The 25,559-nt window shown below is 42.6% G+C and overlaps 2 protein-coding genes across 20 annotated transcripts in view; one reads left to right on the top strand and one right to left on the bottom strand.

Moving 5' to 3' along the window:
- MYOCD (myocardin) overlaps positions 1 to 18,109 on the top strand; it is a 233,328-nt gene extending 215,219 nt beyond the window's left edge. For all 10 annotated transcript variants that reach the window (XM_083487486.1, XM_083487488.1, XM_083487495.1 and 7 more), the window contains 8 exons: positions 363 to 538; positions 1,915 to 2,040; positions 4,713 to 4,969; positions 6,346 to 6,499; positions 7,742 to 8,692; positions 9,746 to 9,859; positions 10,724 to 10,781; positions 12,817 to 18,109. In XM_083487486.1, coding sequence (XP_083343612.1) covers positions 363 to 538; positions 1,915 to 2,040; positions 4,713 to 4,969; positions 6,346 to 6,499; positions 7,742 to 8,692; positions 9,746 to 9,859; positions 10,724 to 10,781; positions 12,817 to 13,385 — 2,405 coding nt within the window. In that variant the 3' untranslated portion in view covers positions 13,386 to 18,109. The remainder of the gene's footprint in view (positions 1 to 362; positions 539 to 1,914; positions 2,041 to 4,712; positions 4,970 to 6,345; positions 6,500 to 7,741; positions 8,693 to 9,745; positions 9,860 to 10,723; positions 10,782 to 12,816) is intronic.
- Positions 18,110 to 20,838: 2,729 nt separating this feature from the next.
- Positions 20,839 to 25,559, bottom strand: part of MAP2K4 (mitogen-activated protein kinase kinase 4) — a 47,063-nt gene continuing 42,342 nt past the window's right edge. For all 10 annotated transcript variants that reach the window (XM_083487618.1, XM_083487621.1, XM_083487614.1 and 7 more), the window contains 3 exons: positions 24,446 to 24,594; positions 22,537 to 22,582; positions 20,839 to 21,848 (listed from right to left, as the gene is read on the bottom strand). In XM_083487618.1, coding sequence (XP_083343744.1) covers positions 21,735 to 21,848; positions 22,537 to 22,582; positions 24,446 to 24,594 — 309 coding nt within the window. In that variant the 3' untranslated portion in view covers positions 20,839 to 21,734. The remainder of the gene's footprint in view (positions 21,849 to 22,536; positions 22,583 to 24,445; positions 24,595 to 25,559) is intronic.

Raw genomic sequence — 25,559 nt, 5'->3', positions numbered from 1 at the left:
GGATGGTGGAGAAAGGCCTGGTGGAGCTGGACCTTCAACAGAGCCAGTGGAACCAATTGCTGAATTCAGATTTTATTAGCACACAATTTACATGTTATCGAACCACTGCTTCATTAGTGGTTTTCTATAATAGTTCTCAGTTGAATGTTTGTCAACCATACTGAATTTGCTGCTTTGGTACTTGCCTTTGAGCACAAATAAATCACAGCTTTACCTACCTGACAGGAACAAGAAAGTGTACATCTGTGAATACTGTAGTGTGTTAAGATCGCTTGTTTGCTTTGCTACATGTACACTTGTTAAAAACTTACTGCCATTCAGAATCATCTATCACTGAGTCTTTTTCTTCCTTCCTGCCACAGGTAACCAAGCAAACTTCTCTAAATCCTCAGATGCTTTTGCTTTTGAAGAAGATAGTAGCAATGATGGGCTGTCCCCAGAGCAGATCAGAAGCGAGGATTCCCAGGGATCCACAGAATCAGCAGCCGGAATCAAAATTTCAGAAGCAACGTTACCCACAATGTCAGGGACAACTCAGGTAAAACTTTATTTCTTACTTTTGGACAGATGAGACGTCCTGATACTTTGGATTAAATTTGCAGAACCAAGCCACACCCACCTCCCACAAGCTCAATCGAGGTCAGAAAACATGCGCTTGGATTCAGCACAGTGAGTGTGCTTCCAAATCAGTCCCTCTGCTATAAACTTTTTACGTTTGTCTTCACCCCTCGTCAGCATCCAGTACTGGACAATGCGTACAAGAGCTTCTATTAGGAAAAAATGTCTGATGCCAGAGGAAGCATATTCCTCTCCTCAGGGCTGGAATAAGAACTCGTTGTGGGTAAAAAGATGCAATGCATGCCAAGATCTCTCTGAGGGCACTGTAGCCTATGGAGGAAGCCAGCTGTAAGGTCAGCCTCTGGTGGTTACATAAAACATGGGGGTGTCCTGCAAAGGATCCTGAGCCACTGTTAACCTGAACACGACATATTCTTGGCTTGGAGTGCCCTCCTCCATTCCGGCAGTTTTGTTACACAGTGTACTTGGCATGGGGCACCTCCATTTTCCAAGCACTTATGGCACAGAGCCCAACGATTCGTCCATTTGGTTTCCCTAATAACACTAGCCTGATAAATGCGATTGGTCTCAGCTGTGTAGAAATGCCATGGCAGGGAGTCCCGAGTCACCAGCAAAATATGCTGATTGATTATGATGGAGACTGAGAAATTGGGGGCCTCCAAGGTAGATTTTGTTGATTTTTTTTTAAAAAAACACCATTTATTTATAGAATGTCCGTTACAGAAGAACTTTGCATTAATCAGTTGGTGGATTGGATTTAGCTAGCTAGCCGTTTTAAGATCAAGTGATTTTAGGAGTGTAGTTCACTGCTCTCACAGCTTGTCATCCATTTCTTTTACCTACTTCAGTGTCAAGCCCATTTTAGATGGAACCTTATCCCTATGGAAGACTGCCTTCTGTCGGCAATCCATGCTATTGCTTTAACATCTACCGTAGATTCTCTTGATTGCATAGAGCAGCCTTGCCCAGCCTAATACACTAAAGCTTGCTTTGAACTACAATCCCCATTGGATGTTGTGAGTTGTAGTCCAGTAACATCAGGTGGTCACTAGGTTGTTGAAGGCTAGTGCACATCAGGAGCATCTGATGCTGGCAAGGAAACTTCCATGTTACGCTGCTCTAAATACAGATCATGGAGAGATGCCAGTTGAAAAAAGTGATAACATGTAGTCCAGTCCTAGTTAAGGCTCCAAACAAGGTCAAGATAACTGGTCCTGAGCAAGACTAGCATGGACCATTTCTGTAATAGTCTGTAAGCTGCTTGCATGTGGATAGGCTTCTTGAAAATGGGCATATTGATGTTTATTAATTTCCATGCATTTATTTTGATTCTAGGATCATTCCGTTGGCTCTGAAAATGATATGGCTGATATGACATCTCTGAGGAATGGCCAGCCAGAAAGTCCTAAACAACAGAATGGGCAACAAACACCTCCTGGCACTGTTACCACATCTGCAAAGGTATGAGCCTAACCTCCCACTACGTAGGAAGAAAAATTGTTAACATGGCTTATTGGCTAGACAACAGCTAGCACTCATCTGCAGTAAGGGGGGGACGACTGGTTTTAGGTGTTTGGGGAGGTGAGTTACAGTGCTGGCTTTGCTTGGAGATGGGAGTCGCTAGGAACTACCCAGACAGTACCTCCTTGTGTCACAAAACTGGGTCCATTAGAATTCTGGGGTGAAAGTACCTGCAAAAGGAGCAAGCTGAGACTTTGATGATCTGTTGAAGCCAAGCTGTTTCCAACAATAGCGCCAACAGCACCTTGTGTTAGATGGCTCATTCATCTGTCTCAGGAATTGTGGAATTCTATGAAGCTGTCATGGGCACTACAAAATACCCATTTCAGAGAGGGAAAATGGCAAGACGAATGCCTCGCAAGACGAAAGGGTTTTCCGTTTTTGCGTTGCTTCGCTAGACGAATTTCCCTATGGGCTTGCTTCGCAAGACGAAAACGTCTTGCGCTTTTTTTTTAAAGCCGCTTGAAGAGGCGCAGTTGTGACGTGCTTCGCAAGACGAAAAACATCGCAAGACGAAAAGACTCGCGGAAGAAATTCTTTTCGTCTTGCGAGGCACCACTGTACTCAGAAATATTGCCCCAGACAACAGAAATAATATCCATGCATACTCCAAACCAAACACTGGTATATTTTAAACTACTAATTTCCATTTATATTTTGATTTTTTTTTTAAAAAAAAAGTTGCTTAACTTTTATGGATAATTTTAATGTATATTTAATATTCCATGTAAACCACTAAGTAACAGACAAACCACTTATGCACGTATCTCTTCCCAAAACATCTAGGGAAACTCTGCCCTTCAAAACAGACAAAATACTCCCTTGTCCCTCTAGGGCAACAAGAGGGCCCTCCGTCCCTTTTCTTATGATATTTAGAGAGAAGTTGGAAGGCAAAGCACTGCCCTATAGCTTTCCTTCTTTACTCCTTTCCTATGGAGGTGGACCCAGAGGCATTCTGGGGGAAAGGGGAGTAGCTGGATGCTGCCCAAGTTAAAAATGAAAGAAATATTTAAAAGCCATAAAGCAACGATGGGCAACATGGTGTCCTGCCCATGTTACAGACTACAGCTCCAATCACCCTTGAGCACTGGTCATGCTAGCTATGGATAACGGGAGTTGTAATTCCAAACACACCTAATGTTTAAAAATGGTCACTGGGGAGGTGACCTGAGGACTGCCCCATGATGTTGGGGGCAGCAGGCCTATCTTAAGGCTGCGTTACATGTTGAGATTTTATATTTGGGTCAGAGTATCCAAGTACAAAATACACCAGTACTGTGACGATTGTAAAACATGCATTAGTATATTATTAGATACATATCATTTAAAAATTCTTGGAAGTGTCATCTGGGTAAGGACCAGATTGCTGCTTCAGACTGTTTTAAAAGGAATGTGTGGCTAATAAATATATAAACATGCCCTTTACAAATGATGTGGTGCCTGTATATTTTGTTCCTTGTACTCAACTACAGAAGGTCAGATGGGAAGAAGGGATGTACAAACACGTCTCAATTGCAATATTCATTTGCACTTTCTTCTGATGTTTTCCATTCCTATGCATTTGGTTTATTTTTCAAAAGTTTGTGTGCTGTTTCATTGCCTGCTGATGTGGAAATACTTGTAATTTCTAACATATTTTTTTTATGTAGCACACATTAGACACATATATCTCAGCCATCAACAGATAACTTACAAATGAGTTACATTCCTTGTGTTTTCTGGGGGGCGGGCAGGGGGGGGACCGTGTTAGTATTTCGCAGCAAAAAAACTAGAGTCTTCTACTTCTCGCTACCTTGATTTCACGGTTCAATATAAACTTGTCATAGAATCAGAGTTGGAAGGGACCCTGAGGGTCATCTAGTCCAGCCCCCTGCAATGCCGGAATATGCAGCGACCTTGGCATTATCAGCACCATGCTCTAACCAGCTAGGCTACATGATCATCCTATCTTGCTTTTTTCACTCTGGCGTCAGGGAGGAACAGTTTAGTTGTAAGTCAAGGTAACCCCAGGAAGTGTGGTTTTCCATGTGAAAAGAATAAGGAGCAATGCATTCCACTGGCTTTAAAATACACAAGAGGATACAGATTAAGTCTGAAATTGTAACCGTACTTGGAAGTCAGTGAGATTTACTTCTGAGTAGACATTGTTGGGATTGCAACATATTAGTGCATATAGGTGGCCTTAGGGTGCAAACAACACTTTAGAAACAAGGACAGTAAAGAGGCACCTGTATACATGATGATGTAAATAATATATATAGCAAAGCAATTTACATATCTATTTACACATAACATGTTCATGTGGTGTGGGTTTTTTTTAAGTTCGTTGTAGATAACTAAGGTAAATAGTTTCCACAGCGAGTATCTCTGCCAGTGGGGATAAAATGGGCAGATTAAAGGAAATTTGCTTGATACTCTGTTTTCAGTGGATTCCTTCGACAACTCTAGTGAGAAGGGACATCTATTATGACCTCCCACAGTCTTGATACTACCTCCACTGACTTGCAGGCTGACAGGCCCTGGGCACGGGAGCTCGCTAAACTTTCTAACTAACTTCAGCTACTCCATGTTGCAGATAATCTTATTGAAATTTTTATTTGTGCCCCATTTAGTCAAAACCATCGAGCGATAGCAAGAATCGCCACAAAAAGCCCAAGGAGATGAAGCCAAAAGTGAAGAAGCTTAAGTACCACCAGTACATTCCCCCAGACCAGAAGGCGGAAAAGTCCCCTCCGCCCATGGACTCGGCCTATGCAAGGCTCCTGCAGCAGCAGCAGCTCTTCCTGCAGCTCCAGATCCTCAGCCAGCAGCAGCAGCACCGGCACCAGCAGCACTTCAACTATCCGGGGCCCCATTCCATGCAGCTGAAGTGAGTTGGTAACGGAAAGGTTTCCTAGAGTGACCTTTCCACCTTACCCAGGTTTGATTTCTTGCCGCAATCAATTTGGGGCACATTCCAGCCCATTAGTCACTTTTAAGCTCTGTTAATTTAAATAGGAAATTAAAGTGTGTGCTTAAGAGAGAAAGCCTCTCCCTTTTAAGTGTGGTCAACTCTTCCAAACTTCAGCAGGATTGTACCCTTCAGGACAACAGTGGTGATGCAGTAAATTTTATTGCAGAGCAACTCAGGTTGGTCAACCCATCGCACAAGTGCTATAAAACAGGCAAAGTGTAACTCCTCAGCAATAGCTCGCTTTTATTTTCAGAAAGGTGACCAAATTATACCAGCTGCTATTCAGCTTTTTCAAGCTAAAGTGTCATCCCAGCTACTTTTTGGGATCCCAATATGGATAGAAGCATATAATAGTGATTTAGATAAGATACACTCAGGTTTCTTGAGATGTATCCTGGGGCTCCTAAGTTCAATCAAGTATGAGACGATGTATGCAGAACTAGGTGTACACATGATGGAATATTGGATGAAGGCTAGCACTATAAAATACTGGCTGCGTTGCCATTTTTGCTGCCAACCTTTGAGTCTGCTCTCTGACTTGCTTAAGAACTCTTATACATCCAGACCGTTCCAGCTCTTACATAGCAAAATTAGATCTATTGGTATTGACTTGGAATCCTGGTATAATTCAAGTGAGCAATATATTTATTGCAATATTCAAACTAGATTAAGGGACATTCATCGAATCAGTTGTAAATAAAATTTGCCCCCCAAGTTCTATGGTTTAAATACACCAGATAACAGGGTCACTTAAATCTCAAAATTAATAATTCCAGCCCAACGCAGGGCCTTTATGTGAGCCCAGCTGAATATTTCCCCCTCAGCTCTTGTCAAAGGCAGATATTTAAACATCCCCAGAAATGATAGACATTGCAGATGTTATTTGAACATGCCAGACACTGTAGAACATATCCTTTTCTACTGTCCATTGTACAACCAGCTATGTAAACACGTGCTATCTCCTTTTTTGGGAAGTCTAACGTCATGGCACAATGAAAATATCAGATTCTATCTGTCTGACACTTACTCAGAAGTAACTGCAAAGGTGGCTGAGATTTTCTCAATAGTATCTCTTAGAGCGGTGACTGGCACTATTTAGCAGGAAGAAATCCCAATGATAATTCTTGTAATTATATATTTTACATGGCTTTTATTTGTATATATGGATGTTTTATGATGGCCAGTACTTGTAATGCCTAATAAAGGTTTGGTGAAGTAAGTAAGAATACTGATATTTAAAAAGAAGAAGAAAACAAAAGGGGGAAAATGTTCTGCACTTTTATTTTTTACAGGCAACCCAATGAGCAAATGGCCAAAACCTCAAACTCTTCCCCATCGACAGTTGCCAACAGCCCTCTTTCCCCTGGGAAGGGAAGCTTTTCAGGGCAATCCTGCATTTCGTCTCTCAAGCCAGGTCCTCTCCCATCCAACCTGGATGATTTAAAAGTGAGTACTGAATGCAAAAGTTGATGAAAAGTGTAAAACCTTCTGTGTGGTATATGAAACTGCATGTGGAGGCAGTGTGTTCCTCTAGCAAACACATGGTTAACACATGCACTTCGGTCAATATCCCAAATTAATCAAAATTCAAATATCACATAAATTGAAGCAGTCAAACACCACCATAAGATCAGCAGACCAACTAGGGTCAGTGGACTGTAGAGAAGAGACCAAATTATTATTTGCCAAAGCTGACTTAGAACTAATAAAATCGGACATCGTAGCTTGTTTAAAAACAGATGGCAGAGCCAGTTCTATTTCAATAATATTCGTTGTTTAAGAATGCAAACCATTATTTTACTAACACACTAAATTAAAACAAAATTAACACAAAGGCAACCCTGGAACAAGAAAAAACCTCAAGCATTAAAAATAACATACGTTAAGAAATCAATTGAAACCAAGTTCCCTAAGCGAACACTTATATACACACAGGCACGTGCCAAAGGCACAAGCTCAGGCAGCTGTTGCTGAAAATATAGGCCATCCACAGGAAGCAAAGTAATGGGAAGTTCAACAAGCTCTGATGTTCTGCCTAGTCTTCACCTGGAGGACTTGCCTGTGCCCAAAGGGCTGCAGCTCCTAAGCAGGGACAGGAGAGTATCCTCAGGAGTAATGATGGTTGACTGGAAAGCATGCCTTCTCTTTCCCCCAAGTTTCTCAAGAAACACTGCTCTGTCTATATCTAAAATGTAAGAAGGGCAGCCCAGGTTAAAACCAGCCACAAATTCATTAGGTGTAGGCAGTGCTATTTTTCTAGAAAAAGAGGTGCCAGAACTCACAATGAATGTCTCCCTTGTTCTCTTAGAATGGCAACGGAGCTCACCTGAGAGGTGCTGAACTGAATTCCGGCTGAAAAATAAGCCCTGGGTGCAGACGTTCAGTCCCACTCCAGGCTTATTACAACTTGCATAATTTTAATTTGGACAGCATAGCACCTAAGGCAATAGAAATAATTAGAGATGTCCAAGTAATGTTGTGCTAAGCAGCACAGGGACAAACTGACGTATCCAGTCCAATTAATAGCAGCCATTTTGGAGCCCAAACTTTACCCAGCCCAACTCTTTGTCCGTGCAAATAATCTCTGGTTTAGATTTGGGTCAGGGTCCACTGTAAGCAGGTTGCTACTTTGCCACAAAGTTGAACTGAAAAGCGGCCTTGCCACTGACTACACGGCTTTCATTCCAGGTGTCGGAGCTGAGGCAGCAGCTCCGAATAAGGGGCCTCCCTGTATCAGGTACGAAAACGGCCTTGATGGAACGCCTGCGGCCCTTCCAGGAGTGCAACGGGGGTTCTGTGCCCAGCTTCAATGAGATAACCACCGTCACCTTCCCGGTGACACCAACCAACTCTCTCTCCAGCTACCAGTCGCAGTCTTCGGCCAGCCTGCTGTCCAATGGCTTTTACCACTTTGGCAGCACCAGCTCTACTCCCCCCATCTCCCCAGCTTCCTCAGACCTATCGGTGAATGGCTCCTTGCCAGACAGTTTCAACGAAGGACCAATGTCTTCCCCCCATTTTGTCCTGCACCCTTCCCCTGTGCAAGGCGGGTGCGAAGAAAGCCTGATGGGAAGCATGAACGGCGCTGGCATCCAGCTCGACGTGGAAAGGGTTGACACAGAGAAAGACAAGATGCTGGTGGAAAAGCAGAAGGTCATCAATGAGCTGACCTGGAAACTGCAGCAAGAGCAGAGGCAAGTGGAAGAGCTGAGGATGCAGCTGCAGAAGCGCAAAAGGAGCCACGGCTTGGACGAGAAGCAGCCCTCTCCACACTTCTTCGGCTTTCCGATCAAGCAAGAAAACCCAGCGTCCAGTTGTCCCTTTGCCTCTAAGCAAGCTCCCTTGAAAGGCCAGGCTAGCAACTCGGACACACTGAGAAACTGTGGGACACCTCAGCTGCCCCATCTTGTAAATAGCCATTGCATGGAACCGTCAGGACAGAGCGGCATACTGTCCTCCACATTCCTAAGCCCACAGTGCTCTCCCCAGCATTCTCCACTAGAGGCAGCAAAGAGTCCGCAACACATCAGCCTTCCACCCTCACCAAACAGCCATTACCTCCTCTCTGTGTCCCCCAGCACTCAGGGAGAAGGACGCAGCAGCTCTCCACAGCCCAGCAGCCATCTTCGCACAGCTCCAGTAAGAAAGCTACTTGTTATTATTATTATTAATTTTATTATTATTATTGGGGGGTGCAGAGTTAGGGGAGGGTGTTAAAGCAGCTCCCATTCTATCCAGATTCCAAACTGCTCAGAGCTTCAAAGGCACTTTGAACTGTGCCCAGAATCAGACTGGGGGGCAGTGCAATGTTTCAAAACTGGCAGGGTGTGTTCCATGTGTCCAGGCCCAGTTTACCTACTGTAGCTATTATTGCTTCTCAGTTGATGAAATACCAAACAGGAAAGGAGGAGTTTAATTGCCCATCTTCCAGTGATTAAAATATACATCTGTTGGTTTGCATTCAAGTTGCAGAACGGCATTTCAAGGATGGTGGCATACGCATAAGCAGAGTAGGTTCAACTTTTTCAGAAGTCATTAAGAAACTGGACACTACCCACTCTTCCACATATACAGCTTAATTACCACCCTTGGTGTCCCTGTAACTCTCTCCTGCCCATTCAAAAGAAAGTAAGCCATGGGTAGGCAAACTAAGGCCCGGGGGCCGCATCCGGCCCAATCGCTTTCTAAATCTGGCCTGCGGATGATCCAGGAAACAGTGTGTTTTTACATGAGTAGAATGTGTGCTTTTATTTAAACTGTACCTCTGGGTTATTTGTGGGGCATAGAAATTCATTCATTCTCCCCCCAAAAAATATAGTCCGGCCCCCCACAAGGTCTGAGGGACAGTGGACCGGCCCCCTGCTGAAAAAGTTGGCTCACCCTTGCCCTAAACCAGGCAGCCTTTACTGCAGTTTTCTGCTAGTGGGTGGGGGAATTCAATATTATTTCAAAATTCCTTTGCAGAACTTTGTAAGTGCCATTATCAATGGCAAAACTGTTATTACAGCAAGGGAGATGGGCTTCCGGAGCCTTGACTTTTTCTCATGCTTCCACTGGATTTGCAATGAGATCACCTCATTGACTGTTGATTTGTTCCCATGTGCAAGAGGTAAATTTATGGAGGCAACTGCTGAATAGCAGTCTTGGCCCAAGTTTGGCTTGATCCCTGTGATTGATTTTGGTTCCACACAGGTGCCAGCACAAGGTAGTCAGAAGTATTCCATTCTGTCTCCTGGCTTTTGCAAGTCAAATGCTGCCCTCCCAGATGGAAAGCAGCCACCACCCTACGCTGATGCTGTGAAACAGGTAACAGTCTGGTGCTTGGTAGGCTATGCTTGGCTGCAGATAGCTTGCTTTGATTGTTATGTACATCAAAGCCAATCGCAGATTTGAGAGTGTTGTGTGACCTATGAGTGAAAGCAGATGACTACCGACAGCCTTGAAAACTGAATTTATTGTTGTAGAAAGAGTTATATACAGTCAATTGGATTAAAAGCAAATGCAAATTCATTCAACCTCTTATTTGTTCAGACATTGAATAAGCGGCTGAAGTGATTCAGGTGACTTCTGTTGGAAGGGCCACCTGAATTTTTAGAAGAAACAGAATGATCTCTGAATGAACTAAGTTTGCAAGCTACAGCTGAACACTTGGTTCAAAAAAGTACACACAAGAGCACTGCAGGATGGCCCCTAAAGAGGTAATTGCAGTGGGTCACACAAAGTTTGTGTGGGTTAACAGGAGCCAACGTAAGCATACTTACTAGGAAGTAAGTACCAATGAATGTGGTGGGATTTTATTCTAAGTAACATTAGTTACAGGTTGAACATCTGAGTGAAGGAGGGAGTTTTCATTCCACTTTGGGAGGGCTATTGATCTTGCTTCTCTGAGGCTTTTATGAACTATAACGGTATTAATTGTAATACATAACAGCCTACAATATGCACAAAAAACTGCTCAAGTATTGTAGGAGACCTGTTTCAACTAGCTACTAAGGAACCATTGTTTATTTAACATGCCTGTCAAGGAGATTCCATCATCCTTATATGTCTGAGGCTTCAGCTTTCTTTTGAAAGCATCTCTCTCTATCCATCAAAGCTGATTTTTCTAGTATAGTAGTGTGTGGCTCCAGTACCAACTTCCTAACATCCCTTGCTTTTTTCTTGCTGCAGCAGATGACCCGAAGCCAGCAAATGGATGAACTGTTGGATGTGCTTATTGAAACTGGAGGTAGGTGATATCCCTAAGGCAAGACTGTTGGTTCTGGTCAAAGCAAGTATGAGCGAAGTCTCTGGCTGCCCAAAGAGGGTGCACTGTGATCGCTATGTCTGCACTAACCCCTAGCCCCAATGCTTTTCATTGACTGAAGGGTGGTACCCAAAATGGCAATTTCAGAGAATTTCCCCTAGTCATAAGGTAAAGGTAAAGGGACCCCTGACCATTCGGTCCAGTCATGGCCGACTCTGGGGTTGCGGCGCTCATCTCGCTTTATTGGCCGAGGGAGCCGGCGTACAGCTTCCGGGTCATGTGGCCAGCATGACTAAGCAGCTTCTGGAGAACCAGAGCAGCGCACGAAAACACCATTTACCTTCCTGCTGGAGCGGTACCTATTTATTTACTTGCACTTTGACATGCTTTCGAACTGCTAGGTTGGCAGGAGCAGGGACCGAACAACGGGAGCTCACCCTGTCAAGGGGATTTGAACTGCAGACCTTCTGGTTGGCAAGTCCTAGGCTCTGTGGTTTAACCCACAGCACCACCTGCGTCCTTACCCCCTAGTCATAGTAAGACATAATTTGAGCCCAATGCCTACTGCTAAATGTAGCCATGGTCATAGCCCATGAAAGAAAGTGCCGCTCCCAAAGTGCATTTTCTTGATGGGCTTATTTTAAGCAACCAGATGTGGCCCTCAGACTGTCACTGGACCCCAACTCACATCAATCCCAGTCAGCGATGATGGGAGATGAAGCCCAAAATCTGGAGGGCCACAGTTTAGCCACCCTTGCACTAAAATAGATTGTGTGGTCTTAACAATCAGAATCTGATATAAGCATACAGGAATCTGTCTGACATTAACCTGGAAGTAACTGCAAGGGTGGCTGAGTTTTGGTCAACAGTATCTCTTAAGAGTGGTGAATGGCACTATTTAGTGGGAAGAAATCTCAATGAAAGAAATCCCATTTTTATATAGTTTACATGTCTATTTATTTGTATATATTTTAAATTTTATATATCGATGTTTTATACCGTATTTTTCGCCCTATAGGACGCACCGTCCCCTAAGGCGCACCTAGATTTTTTTTGGGGGGGGGGGGAAATAAAGGGGAAAAAATTATTTCCCCCCCTGGCGCGGGGCTGGGGTGGCCCGAGCTTCCCCCGACCCCAGCCCCCAAACAGGCAGCTCTCTGCAAGTAGTGGGAGCCCAGCGCTGGCTCCCGCTGCTTGCGGAGAGGTCCACGAAGCCTGGACGCACTGATCTCAGCGCGCGCAGGCTTCGGGATGCCGGCAACTCTCCCCAAGCAGCGGGAGCGCTCCCACTGCTTGCGGAGAGGTCCGCGAAGCCTGGAGAGCGAGAGGGGTCGGTGCGCACCGACCGCTCTCCCTCTCCAGACTTCAGCGGAAGCCTGCATTCGCCCCATAGGACGCACACACATTTCCCCTTCATTTTTGGAGGGGAAAAAGTGCGTCCTACAGGGCGAAAAATACGGTACTTGTAATGCCTAATAATGGTTTGGTGAAGTATTAAGATTCTAGTTGCTGTAGGACGTCCCATACTCATCCGCTCATCTTTTTCCCTCTTAACAAGTCCTTGCCAACACACATATACTTAGTGAGAATTTCTTCTACTGATCTCCTTCCTGCGGTCCTTGGATGGAGCACCTACTGTGTTCCCTGACCACAATCTGCTGTTGGCTTTCCTGCAATCTTTCTGTTCTTCTCACCCTGGCATTCCTAGTTACACCTTACAGGCTCACAGAACCACAAAGTAGATTCCTGGTATGCCAAGTTACTCTAGCATAGCATCACATAAAGCTATATCCAACCAAAAGAAAAGTAGGACACACTTCTCTGACAGCAACAGCGAATTACGATGTGCTCCCTTGGGTATCTCATACTGTAGACAAAGGAGTCTGCCATCTTGACAGGCAGTAATCACTGATGTGCAAGATGTTTTATAACATTTCAAGTTGTAGGGTGGCTTGGGGTGCACGGCATAGTAAAGTTGTAGATCTGCTCTTGATGAGCCTTTTTTGTTTGCAAACAGAAATGCCTGCCAATGCCAAAGAGGACCGCCCTTGCCTTCAGAAGGTGCCTCAGATAACAGTGTCTTCGGGGACCTCTGGCACTTCCTCGCTACTGAAGACGTCTGCTTCATTTGAGCAAGGCCCCTCAGGTCAGCTGTCCTTTGAACACTGCCCTAGCAGCAACGACAGTCATCTGGAAATCTTGTTAAATTCCCACAGCCCTCTGGGGCGGTCGAGTGAAATCACCCTACTGAAGGTGGGTGAAGAACCACACTTTGAAGGGGTGATGGAAGGATTTTCCAACAAAGCTGCCGATGAACTGCTGACACCCCACGAGATCCTGCCCACTCCCCTGTCGCCCATGGAGACCCAGCTGTCTCCCTCTTCTGGAGAAGGAACTGGTTTGCACATGAGCTTCACAGAGTCTCCTTGGGAAACAATGGAATGGCTGGACCTCACTCCGCCTAGCTCAGCCAACGGTTTCGGTTCCCTCACCACCACTGGGCCCAGCATCTTCAACATTGATTTCTTAGATGTTAGTGATCTCAACTTGAACAGTACCATGGACCTGCATTTACAACAGTGGTGAACAGAGTAAGCCTTATGTGTGGGGATGCAGCTAAACACAAACAGATTTCCATTAAAGAGACTCAGATACTTTATCAGAGAGCTCTGGTGACAGCCAGGGAGAAGAAACTGGAGTCAGTTTTCCCAGGACATTCCCCTCCCCTATTACAAATGAAATTGCCAGATAATCTCCCACACACCACAAAGCAAATCTCTGGCACAGGAGTCTCCTCCTCAGCAAGCACAGCTAACTTTAGTAGCTTCCAGACCTCTTCCAAGAAAGACTCACTCTGCAGCAGAATTATGTTTGGTATGCACATCCATTTCATCCCTAACATATCTATCATCCGGATCAGGTTCTGCTATATTGTCTCTTATTGCCTACTGTGGAAAAAAAATTGGTTCACTTACAGCGTCCATCACACTGCATGGCAGCCACTGCCTTTCCTCCTGATTATATACATGAAGACTTAAAAAAAAAAGTCAGCTCACGAAGAAGCCATTGTCAGACCAGTAACCTCCAAGCCATCCTTTCACTAAACACTTCTCTCTCTCTGCCCTGTCTTACCAATTTTAAAGGCACTTGAAATAGAAGTAAAGCAATCTGACTTGTTTATGTGGTGGGCACTCAGCTTGGAAAGAACATGGAGTAATATAAAAAGCAAGTACATAAATGAAGGATTTTTAATTGACTAGAAGTTTGGGGTGACTTCTATCAATTTTCTGTTTCAGGGTACATTCCTCCTTTCATAAGTACTTTGCTCATTTCTTAATTAAATTAAAAATATAAACACATCTATAATTTGATATAGATATAGATAAAGCTAAGCATTTCAACACCCACTATTAAAACCAACCATAATCTTATATATAAATATCTGTGAGTGTATCAGATTGTCATGAATAAATTGACAACAAGCAATAAAATAATCGTAACTTATAAAAATGGAAAGGATTACCAGTTTAAATTCTGTTTCAAATTCCAAAAACACTTTGAAGGACTCACATGCCTCCTCATATACCAAATAATTTATTCAGTTTAATAAACAGGCAGTCTTGAATAAATTGATAATATTGAATAATATGTTGCCCAGAGCTGATCTGAAAAAGTGACAAAGTTTAACAAGTGAAGGTTGCAAATCTACGACTAAGATTTCTTCCACGGTGGAAGAAACTGGGCAACCTGCCCCTTGTAACCTGAACCTATGGCCTTTGTCTGTCTTTAAATTAAGATATTGCCAGATCTAAGTCCGTCAGTGATGGTACAGAACGCAGTCTGGGTTTTCTCTACATGTCACAACAGATCTGTATGCAGTATCATACATGACCATCAAGCTGCTGCTAGAATGCTCACACCTGTTACTGCACAGGGCAGACCCCAAAAAGGAGGCTGCCAGGTTTTCATCTAGGGCAAGGTCAGGCTAGCTGGTACAAGGCAGGACCACAGCAGGCCCAGCTACGCAGCAACCATTTCCCAGCCCAAAGGCTTCATACCAAGCACCAGATACTCATTATGTTCCTAACCATCGCTTTCCTGAGGGCAGACCAAAATATTGCAATGTATCACTCAAATATGTTGCCTCATTAAAAAAAAGATGCAAATGCTGCCTGCCTGGTAGGGTACCTTTGTTCACATGTGGGTAGGCTTCACCCAGGTGATGACTCCACAGCTATATATACAAAACAAAGTCTGGGTTATGAGCAAAGCACTATGTTGTGACATATCTACCCTTCATTCATTTTAACCGTAGTTCTCCCTTTATACCACAAAGTGAGGGCCCAGCCCTCAGCCACAATTCCAAACTATACTCAGATCCACTTGAGCAACAGATCCTCACTACACCGCTGAATGCCCACAGTAACAACTCAATGTTATAATTTACCTATACAGTGGTACCTCTAGATACGAACGGGATCCATTCCAGAGCCCCGTTTGCATCTAGAAGCAAACATAACTAGCGATGGCATGTCGCACACACGCATCACTTTTCGCCGCTTCTGCGCATGTGCGTGACATTATTTTGAGCGTTTGCACATTCACAAGCGGCGAAACCCAGAAGTAACGCGCTCAGTTACTTCTGGGTTGCCAATGAGCGCAACTCGAACGCACTCAACCTGAAGCACATTCGACCTGAGGTATGACTGTAAATGATTATTAGTAATTTCCTTAATGCCCAGTGAGCTTACTGTTTGTTTCCTTGCACATACCTTCTTATCTTTCATTCTAGCAAGTTCAAAACCCTTTACATTCCCCTCAGTTTTACTTTTGCCAGTAGACCAAATGCTGAGTGGTTGGGCATAGGAAGCAGATAGTTGACTTTGGTGAGAGGGGCTGGGGGCCAGTTCTTGAGTCTAGTTATGAGACTGACAAAAGAAATGTAGAAGCAAAAGTCCAAACGGCACTTAAAATGTATCCTACTTGGCTCAAAGCTAGGTGGTAGTTTAAAACAAATTACACTACTGTATCTACAGTGATGGAAAGCGTATTTTAACTAAACTGGTCCCTATATGTCAGGATTTATTATTATTTTTAAAAAACAAAATAACTTCTGCTTCCTTTTGCAACCAAATCTGAAAATGGCAGCTGTAGTCAATTTCATCATGCTGCAAAATACTAGCTAAGCAGGTGAATAAGCCTTTAAAACAATAGTCTGCTATGATGTTTATGGCCCTTGAGTGAAACTTTGCTTGAACTATACCGGTACTATAAATTAATACAGCTTAAGCAGGTGGTGAGACATATGTTGAAAGGGGAGGGCAGGTACTTATATAGGTACTTCCAAATTGGCAACTCTTAGTTGTGCAAAATCATTACTCTCCAGAAAGTCTTTTCCACACAGAAAAACTTTCCACACTCAGAGTTGAGGATATAGTACTTGTTTTATGTGTAATCCGCACCACTACACATGACATAGGCATGAAAGTGGGAAAGGGACCATTCTGAACGAGCCAAATTAATTCTTTAATTTACAACAAACCACTTTTTAAAAGTTCTATTATATGGTTTACTTTTATGGCTTCTTTAAAAAAAAAAAGACAGCACTTTTTAAATTAAGATAATGGTAAGAAAACAACAATTTTTAAAGCAATTTCAATTCTTAAAATTTGAGTTAAATTGTTTTTCATGTAAGTACAATTGTGTGATTATTTCAATTCTAATAAATAGGCAAAAGTGTTCTAGCACAAATAAAAAGATGCTTTGAAAAGCCATACTTACAAAATTGTGCAAATGGAAAAACTAATAGGGATGGTGTGCTGAAGTAGATGACTAGCAACAGGTTCACCTGCCCAGTATGTCAGAGTGTACATAAAATCCACACAAAAAGGACAGAATAGTACTATGGTGATCTACAGCTATGGGGATCGTACTGTTGTTGTCTTTTAAAAATGGTCTGAAGAGAAAGAAGGAAAAACAGGATAATTTGATGACATCATGCTGATGTCCCACAAAAAGCGTGAAGCATTCAGCCATAAACACCTAGGATGGAAGCCTGCAGCATCACAAAGCACATTCTACTACAGCAGAATGGCGCCTCAGAACAGCAAGACAATAGCACTCAACTGAACCAAACAGATACCTTGCAATGCACAAAATACCAATGTGAAGAATCGCCTTACAAAATAAACCTCTACTGCCTCCTTCACATGGTGCTGCACCTCTTTCAAGACATCCTTTCCTTCAACACACCTGTCTGTGATCTACGCTACACAAGCAGCAATCTCATTGACATCATATTCAACCTTTTAATTGCCTAAGGCTTGTGAAAAGAAGCTCCCATTTACAGTATTGTGACACAGAACTAACCGCACAGGATACTCAAGTCCACAATATCTTCGTGCCTTAGCCATTGCTTTTTTCTGGATTTCCTGCCCAGCCTCACCTGTAGTGCAGGGAGCAGAGTGAAAATCTCATGCAAGGTCTTCCAGAGAACGGCTATGAATCCACATCCAAAGAGGAGGAGCTTGTTCTTCTTGGCTAGCTGGGTACTTTGCAGTATTGGCCAATTCATCGGTGTTTTTATTCTGTAAACCTCTGTGCACTGCAATTCAGAAAGGTCGCACAGTATGGAAGGGCATGTGTAAGAAACAGTTTGTGGCTGCTTTGGACGGATCTGGCCATTTCCTGAAACTGTGTAAAAGTATTGCAAACCAAAGCTAATTACAAAACTATTTACCAAATGAGTGTATTTAATATTGTGTTACTGGAAGGAGTTGTTGGAAATCAAGACAGTACAAAAAGGACCACGGGCCCTCGTGTGTCTTCTTGGCTGAAGAACAGCCTGGACCAGGAGAGCTGTCTCTGCAGACCTCAATATGGGTGACTAAACGTCTGAGGTCAAGTAGGGGAAGAACGAACAACTGGTTTTAATATTGCTGCATGTTGTATAAAAAAATGTTAAGTTTTTTTATAAGGTCACTATTTAAAGCATGAATTTTCTATTGTACAAATGTTCACACAGTGCACTGGTAGGATAGAACAATCCTTCACATGCTTGTTTTCTTTTACTTAATTTTAATATGCAAAAAGTTAGAAGTCATTCCATTGAGGCTTTTTAATAGCACTTGAACACAGACTAGTTTTAGGTGCTACACTGCCATGCGGTACAGGGCTTTTTATCCTTATTTAAAGGGATGCTGTCAACTATATATATATATATATTAAAAAACCACACTGTAAATAAACACAATGCCTTACCTCTGTGATCAGCACTGCCGTACTTAATTAAAAGACTCCCTGTGATGTCACACTGAGTGCTTGTTTTGCAGTTATTTTGTCATGTGCAAGCTTTAACAATAGTAGATAGTCCAAGATTTCTTCAGTGCTCTATCCATAAAACCTGGCCAGCCTGGACTAGTTTATCTCTCATTTCACCTTTGCAAGCCACTATGTGCAGAAAGTTAGGCAGAAAGTCAGTAATTTGTTCAGTGAACTTCAAAGACAGGTCAAATCGCAGCTTCTTGTCATTTAACTGCTAAAGGAGAAGTGAAAAATGCAATCTCCCCCTCTGATCTACAAAATAAAATCTTTTTTTAAAAAAACAAATGCCTCCCCCCCACCCACCCCAAATGATAGAAATGGAAGAGGCTGGTAATGGTCTGGAGAATGTATGAGAATTTAGTTTAAAATGATTTCAATGAATTTATTGAAACCAGTAACACAAAAATACAAAACAGATGGAACAAGAAACAAAAGTCCCAAATGGCAGCTACCTTGTTGGGCAGGGCTACTGATGAGAAAGATCTTTTGTGTTAACTTACAAATATAACATAAATCAGCAACGTGATGCTGTTGCCCAAAAGGCAAATTCAAATCTAGGATGCACAAGTGTTATACGCCATGCATGACCCAAGTAACTGGGTCATTCATGTGGTAATGTCAGACCTCAAATACAGTAGTAGCTAAAGATGAAAAATATTATCCAATGATTTCTCCCATACGCTGATAGAAAGCTCTTTGATCCAGCAAAGGCTTCCAGGGGCAGAACAGGGTGAGAGGCAATTTTTGGCAATTACTCATTCCAACCTGAAGTCCCCTAAAACATACTCCATGGGGTTGGGGGAACCCTTCAGATGAGTGCGTGAGATGGCGTAGGAGACTGTGGGGGAATAACAAAAAGCACACCCCTCCCCATTCTACTGATGGAAGCTCTGCTAGATTAAAAAGCTTGCAGTCAGCATGGGGGTACCACTGTGTAAAATGCATAGACAGCAAACAAAGTAATTGGTTCAGGGGAGTAAAAAAAATGTTTCAAGGTCAAACAATGGTCAGGATCAGCTGAGCCTCTTGTATTTCAGGGGCTCTTCCTCAAATTCCCACCATCCCTTTTGGTCCTTCTTGCAAACATCAATAAATAGGAAAACTTGGCCAGAGAAAGATGGTGTTTTTAAATTTCATTTTGCATTTATTCATTTCCCCATCATCATGTCTGAGCTTATAGCCATATCATATTCGGATCCTTGATTTATTACAACTGACCTGCAGGCGGGGGGTGGGGGAGAACCTATTACATTAACACTTTGATTCCATGTAGAGTATTTTAAATAGAAGAGGAATTCAAACCAGGAGAGGATAAAATAGTTGGAAGATCTTAGAAGCTATCATGTTGTCAAACTCCATTTTACTTACAGACAATAAGGCAATATCCCCTGCACATCAGCTTCTCAATAAACTTTACATTTTTTCCTATGGTACAAGAAAAAAATTAAACCAGAGCTCACAATGTACAGTTCTTACACTATTTTCACAGCTTCTGAACACTATACATCTTTATAAACATATACTGTAATATAAATGCTGCACCCTTAATATATCAATCTATGATTAATATGCTAGAACAGTCAGTTTCTCTCAGACATCCACCGAGCCTGAATAGGAGCTACCTCCATTTGCAGTTGACCGAATGGAAATGCGCTGCTAACATACATGAGAATAGAATGCAAGATGAAAGGGGCTCTAATTACTGTTCAATTTTCGGCAGGCACAAAGAAGAAAAGCCAGGAGATAGGCATATAGAGGTTGGGAACATCTGGATGAGGTTGAAAATCTTCCACCTGAGTGGATTACAATGAATAATTACTACATTAAAACAGTCCCAACCAGGGACTTTGCCTACCATTGGGCAAGTCAAACAGTCGCTCAGGTGGTGGGTGCTTACCTGGCAGTTTGGTCAGCTTCTGCACTTGTCATTTGCCTCAGGCAGCAAAATGTCTTGGAATGGCCCTGGTCCCAACTGGTTCCCATTTCAATACATTATCTCTTATGGTGTTGACCAAGTTTTTGCCCCCAAATCCTATTAATCAGCTGGTATACTAGAGAAAATTAAGTTAGCTGGTTATAGTAACAGAATCTTGTTATCGCTGACCCACTCAATGGTAAAGCTTAATTCTCTTACAATTCTAGTATTACATGTTAAATAGTGACAGTTACTGAGATTACAAATAACTTTGGATTTTAAAAAACACCACTTCCTCCCCCTTGTGACTTAGAAGACAAGATCACACTGGATGCAGTTGAGATGACAATATAATTGTTTAAAGGGCTCCCCCCCCCCACCCCCTGTCTGGCAATATAACCTCTGGGTTTCCTTTTTTCTGCCACATGCTTTTAAGAACTTAACATTCCAGTTCTCTTAGTTACCATTGTGTTAGGAAATTCTTCTAATAAACAAATTCATCCAAAAAATGAAAGCAAACATATTTAGCATCCTCTTTGTAATGATTTTGGAAGCCCAACTATCCAACTGATGGGGACGTGGGGAGCTTATTTGATCTGATGGTTAATATCAGAAATCCAAGTCATACCTGGAGCTCTGTGGGAAGTTTCTATGCAACTGGAAAACATGAGAAGTTTGATGGAGATAAATTACAAATAATTATTAACAATGTAAAATAGCTCTTCACAACTGCAAACTGTCCCGTACCCTTTCAATGGTGAAAGTTTAGCCATGAGTTGGAAATCAGGGGTCACAAGCCAGTTAAATTCAACTGAGTAGTTTAATAATTCCTCAGGTAAAAGTCTTATCTCACCAGGTAACAATTTACAGGACACCTAGTTCTACTGAAGAGTGGCTTGCTTGGAAAATGAAACAATACATTATTCTCCATGAGTTCAAACTCATACTCTCATGAGTTTAATTGTTAGCTCCTTTCAAAGCAATGCAATGCATTTTTATTTTTATTTTTTGGTAAAGACATAGTCCATTTTACATGATCACTTCTTTCTCCCTCCGAAATATGAAGTTCTGCTGAGCCACAATTGTCTTCAAAACATATACTGTGACTGAAAAGCAACAGAATTTCAAATCAATTAATCTATTGCACTTTGTGAAGAAATATATTTATATATATATTTATATATTATCCCCTCTTTGCCTTTGTTGGCTTCAGAAGGTAAAAGTAGCTCATTTGGCTGCATAAAAGTTTCTTTCTCCCCAAGCAGTTTATGTTCAGAATCAGATAGGCCAATGCCTAACTTCCTTTCTTTTATATTATCTGTAACAATTGGAAGAGTTTGAGAGAATAAAATCATTCCAGTAGCTGCTGAGAAGTCTCTGAGTCTAGAAATTAACTTTAGGTGCTATCCAATCATGGTCAACAAATAAAATGTTACTTATTTCCACGTTTTATGAATATGTCCACAAAAAGAGCAAAATGAGGTCTCTCTTTGACTGACACTAACACTGTGATCAGGTATTATTACATGGATGCACTTTATAAGTGACAATAATATACAGACAGAATGGAAGAAAAACACCAACATTATTGCACATGGTGTCTGGGCGAGCGTTAAAACACTGCAATACGGGGTGAAGATTCTGTACATCTTGCTTTTTCTCAGCATTTGCACTAGAGTTTTGATGTAGCAGCAGTATCAATCGACATACATGGGAGAGCTCGGAGTCGTTGGCATTTGATCCAGGATTTTACAAACATAGCACGCAACGTCCACTGTTCGCTCCTCATACATTAGGATGAAGGGATGTTTCTGGTAGAAGAGAAGGGAACAAAATATAGTCTCACTTTTGGAGCACAGAAGGTGCCTCCAGAAGACGTGTGCGCTCCCAAAGGTACTTCCATGCAACTTAACACTTCAGGTGTTATGAGTTGCTGCGCTGAGGTACCAGCTCACTAGATTCAGTAGAAGGGGTCCAAGCATCAACATGGGCATATACACACAGAGAAGGCAGGTGGGGTACAGTACATCCCTTCGCCTTACATTTAGGAGGAAATGTATAACTGGTGAAGCAGACAAATCCCAAAATCAAATTTTAATTATACCAATTAAATATGCCGTGCAATTGCCAAAAAACTTTAATTCTCTAGATACACAACACAAACTAAATGTGGGCTTGCTTCATTGCTCACCACAGCAAAAGACAAAGTAGCAAGCCCGGCCTCACTGTTTGCACTAAACAAGTAGAATGTAGCTCATATCTCACAAAATGGGAATAGCAATGGTGCTGCTACAGAATGCCTAATAATATCTGTGGGAAGCTGCCCAGAGTGGCTGGGGCAACCGAGTCAGATGGATGGGGTATAATAATAATAATAATAATAATAATAATAATAATAATAATAATAATACCAAGCTTCAAAAGAGTTAAAAGTGTTTAAAGTCCTTAAAGTCTTAGCCAGTTCTAGTCTCATGCATTCACATATCCCATCATACTCACCAGAAGCTCCTTATACTTTGGCCTTTTGGACTCGTCCTTTGTAAGGCTAAAAAGATCAGTAAGAGGATTAGGGTGACAGAACATTAGCAGAAAAAACATCTGAAATTAAGTGTTGGGCAGTTAAGACATTGCACACTGTCAGAGTCTGCAATTCTATCGCATGAATGCACCTATATGTATGATGATGATCATTAATGGTCATTTAAGTCACCTCTCTGTCCAAAGGCTGTGGCTATCAAACCAACTCATACAGTGATAGTGACCTGCCTTCTCTTTCACCCAGGGCAACCAGTTAAAGAAATAAATTTTAAAAAGAGGACAGGGCTTCTGCAAGCTGTATAGCAGTGGGAATTTCAGCAGATGAGCCATGCAAGACAAGATGCACTATTGAAATTCCTCTTTCTACCAAACTATGCAGGAGCCCTAGGCACCGTATTTTCACCTCTGTATTGCCTATTAGGCTCACAGTATATTGAATGTATTGAGAATCCCAGGACTGTTCTTGGACTGCAGGTAACCAAGAAAATGCTGCAATATAAGCAGAAGCACTCTGAAGTCTGCAACCTATCAGTATGTCTCTCACTCCATTGTTTTAAAATTCTGAATGCAGGAAGTACACAGCCTTTCAACAACTTCCTGGCATCAGGGAAGTTTCCTTTTCCTTCTTTCTCAAGACCTGTGCAGCATGAAATTAACCCTTCATAAACAAACACAGGGGGATTCTAAAAAAAGATCCTTCTTGCACTACAATAACCTGCCATAAATGAATATAGAGAGCTCAGCAGAGAGGAAAATGCCACAGTTGCTTTTCAAGGGCTTAACACAAAACCTGCTCCCCACCTTTCTAAGGAGGAAAGCACATCACTCAACTAAAAACAGCCTTGTCCTGCCCACCTGCCTCTAAGAAATCGGCTCAAGAGGCTAACTCACTGCATTTTAAAAACACTGCAGAAAAATGTCAAACCAACAGGTGGCAGCACATCAACACTGTAGTGAATTTGAAGTGACTGTCTTGCTCTAATCAGTTTGTAAAATGTACATTGATCATTCTCCTTTAAATACCACTCCTCTGCTTTCTCTTTCGTTTGATTACAGCCTCAAAGGTAATTGTTTCATCTTAAAGGTATCTTTAACTATTCTAGCTCCTGCAAGGCTCCAAATCACCACTGATGTAGACTAATATACTAAATGATGTTAAGTTGCTCACATAACTCTTCCTGAGCCCATTCTGGTGTGCTAAATGTAACAAGAGCAACTGACTCAGATCCACTTCGTTTTATCCACAGGACAATGTAATAATTGTGCTGCAATGAGGCAAACACAGCTTATCAACATTCATTTAAAATATCACAGCTACAAACCTGCAGGTAGGCAAACTCCCAGCAGGAGGCACTGCAAATATATATTCTGCAATTTACAGTGTGCACTCTATTTGATGCAATTGCTGCTCCCTCTATCATATATCGAGGAGGCAACAACAAACGGATCTCCAAGATGTAATTAGGGGATACAAAAAGTCTTGCTACAGACACAGCCTGAGGAAAGGCCTCCCCACCACCCCGGTGCTATTTGTCAAATGTGAGAAGTCAGTAAGGAAGATCTCCGTTGCCTTCACGTTGAGTGGCAACTCAACCAGGGAAGCACATGTCTAAATCTCTCCAAGCCACCACTTCCATCACACATGCAGGAAATGTGGCATTAATTTAAGGCTTGCAAGTGGCTCTTCATACTGCAGCTTTCTCCACCCAACCCACTTTCATCCTCAGTGGAGGAAAAATGCACAATTTCCAGCAACATGAATGCTCTTGGATGTTGCTGTCACATGCAAGTTGCTGAGGGACAGACTTGGAAGCCTGAACCAGAACCACTTACTAATGCCCTGAAGAGCCCCAGAGCGAGGCATACTCACCACAAGTTGACAAAGTTGATAAAACTTTGGGAGAATTCCCGTTCCTCTGAGTTACTCAGCTGTGGTGGGTCTCCCTTGACTACTTGTGTCAGTTGATCAAATACACTATTCCATTTTGGATAGGGGAACCGTCCTGTGGCCAGTTCATACTACACCGAAACAAAAAGCAACAACATGGGCTAGATTAGCCATTGTAAAGTTCATGGGGCCAGGAGGGTGGGAGCGAGGATTCTCCAGACAAGCCCCACCAGCAGAAGCTCTGTGCAAGGTTTCTAACTCCTAATGATTTAACAATAGCAACCCCCCAAATTAGCCAGCTGAAATCAAGAAAGCTTGGGGGAAAGCAGGAGATGGCTTGTGCCTGAGAAATAATAGTTTTGGTACTCAAAAGAGATTCCTAGACATAGCAGTAACTTTAAAGAACTCAACGCTCTGCATCTTAATCCCCCCTGCTCCCCACAAACATTTTTTTCCCTTGTCTTTGCAACTGGATGTATTCACACTTTACCATTTGTGCAAAGCCCACAAGACTGCTTTCCACAGATGGGGGAGAAATTCTGTCTTGCTGCTGTAGAAGAGCTGCAATGCTTTCCACTTCTTTTGTTAAAAAGAAGAATCATACGAGGTGTGCAGGCAATTGCTGGGGAAACGAGTGGGCAACTTACCAGCTGCTTCTTCAATTTAAATTTAAAATGTTCACAAATCAGCAGGCAAGCACTTGACCTCTAAAACATGAAATAATAGGGTGTGTGTGTGTGTTCTGCACTAACCCAAGCCCCTATTTTGCATTTGTCTCTGGCTGACGGACCTCAAGCTTCTCATAAAAAAAGCAGAGGAAACAATGTCTACCCATTCCTCCTAAACATACTACAGTCATACCTCGGGTTACAGAAGCTTTGGGTTGCACACCACGCCGAAACTGGAAGTACTGGAACGGGTTACTTCTGGGTTTCGGAGCTTTGCGCATGTGCAGAAGCACCAAATTGTGACCTGCGCGTGTGCAGATGCAGCGCTGCAGGTTGCGGATGCTGCGGGTTGCGAACGTGCTTCCCGCATGGATCACGTTCGCAACCCAAGAGTCCACTGCACATGCTACCTGGTTTTCCCCTTCGAT

The sequence above is a fragment of the Podarcis liolepis genome, assembly GCF_965112155.1.
Source record: "Podarcis liolepis genome assembly, chromosome: 2".
Lineage (NCBI taxonomy): Eukaryota > Metazoa > Chordata > Lepidosauria > Squamata > Lacertidae > Podarcis > Podarcis liolepis.
Note: the sequence above shows the minus strand (reverse complement) of the source record. Positions and strands in the feature narration are given on the sequence as shown.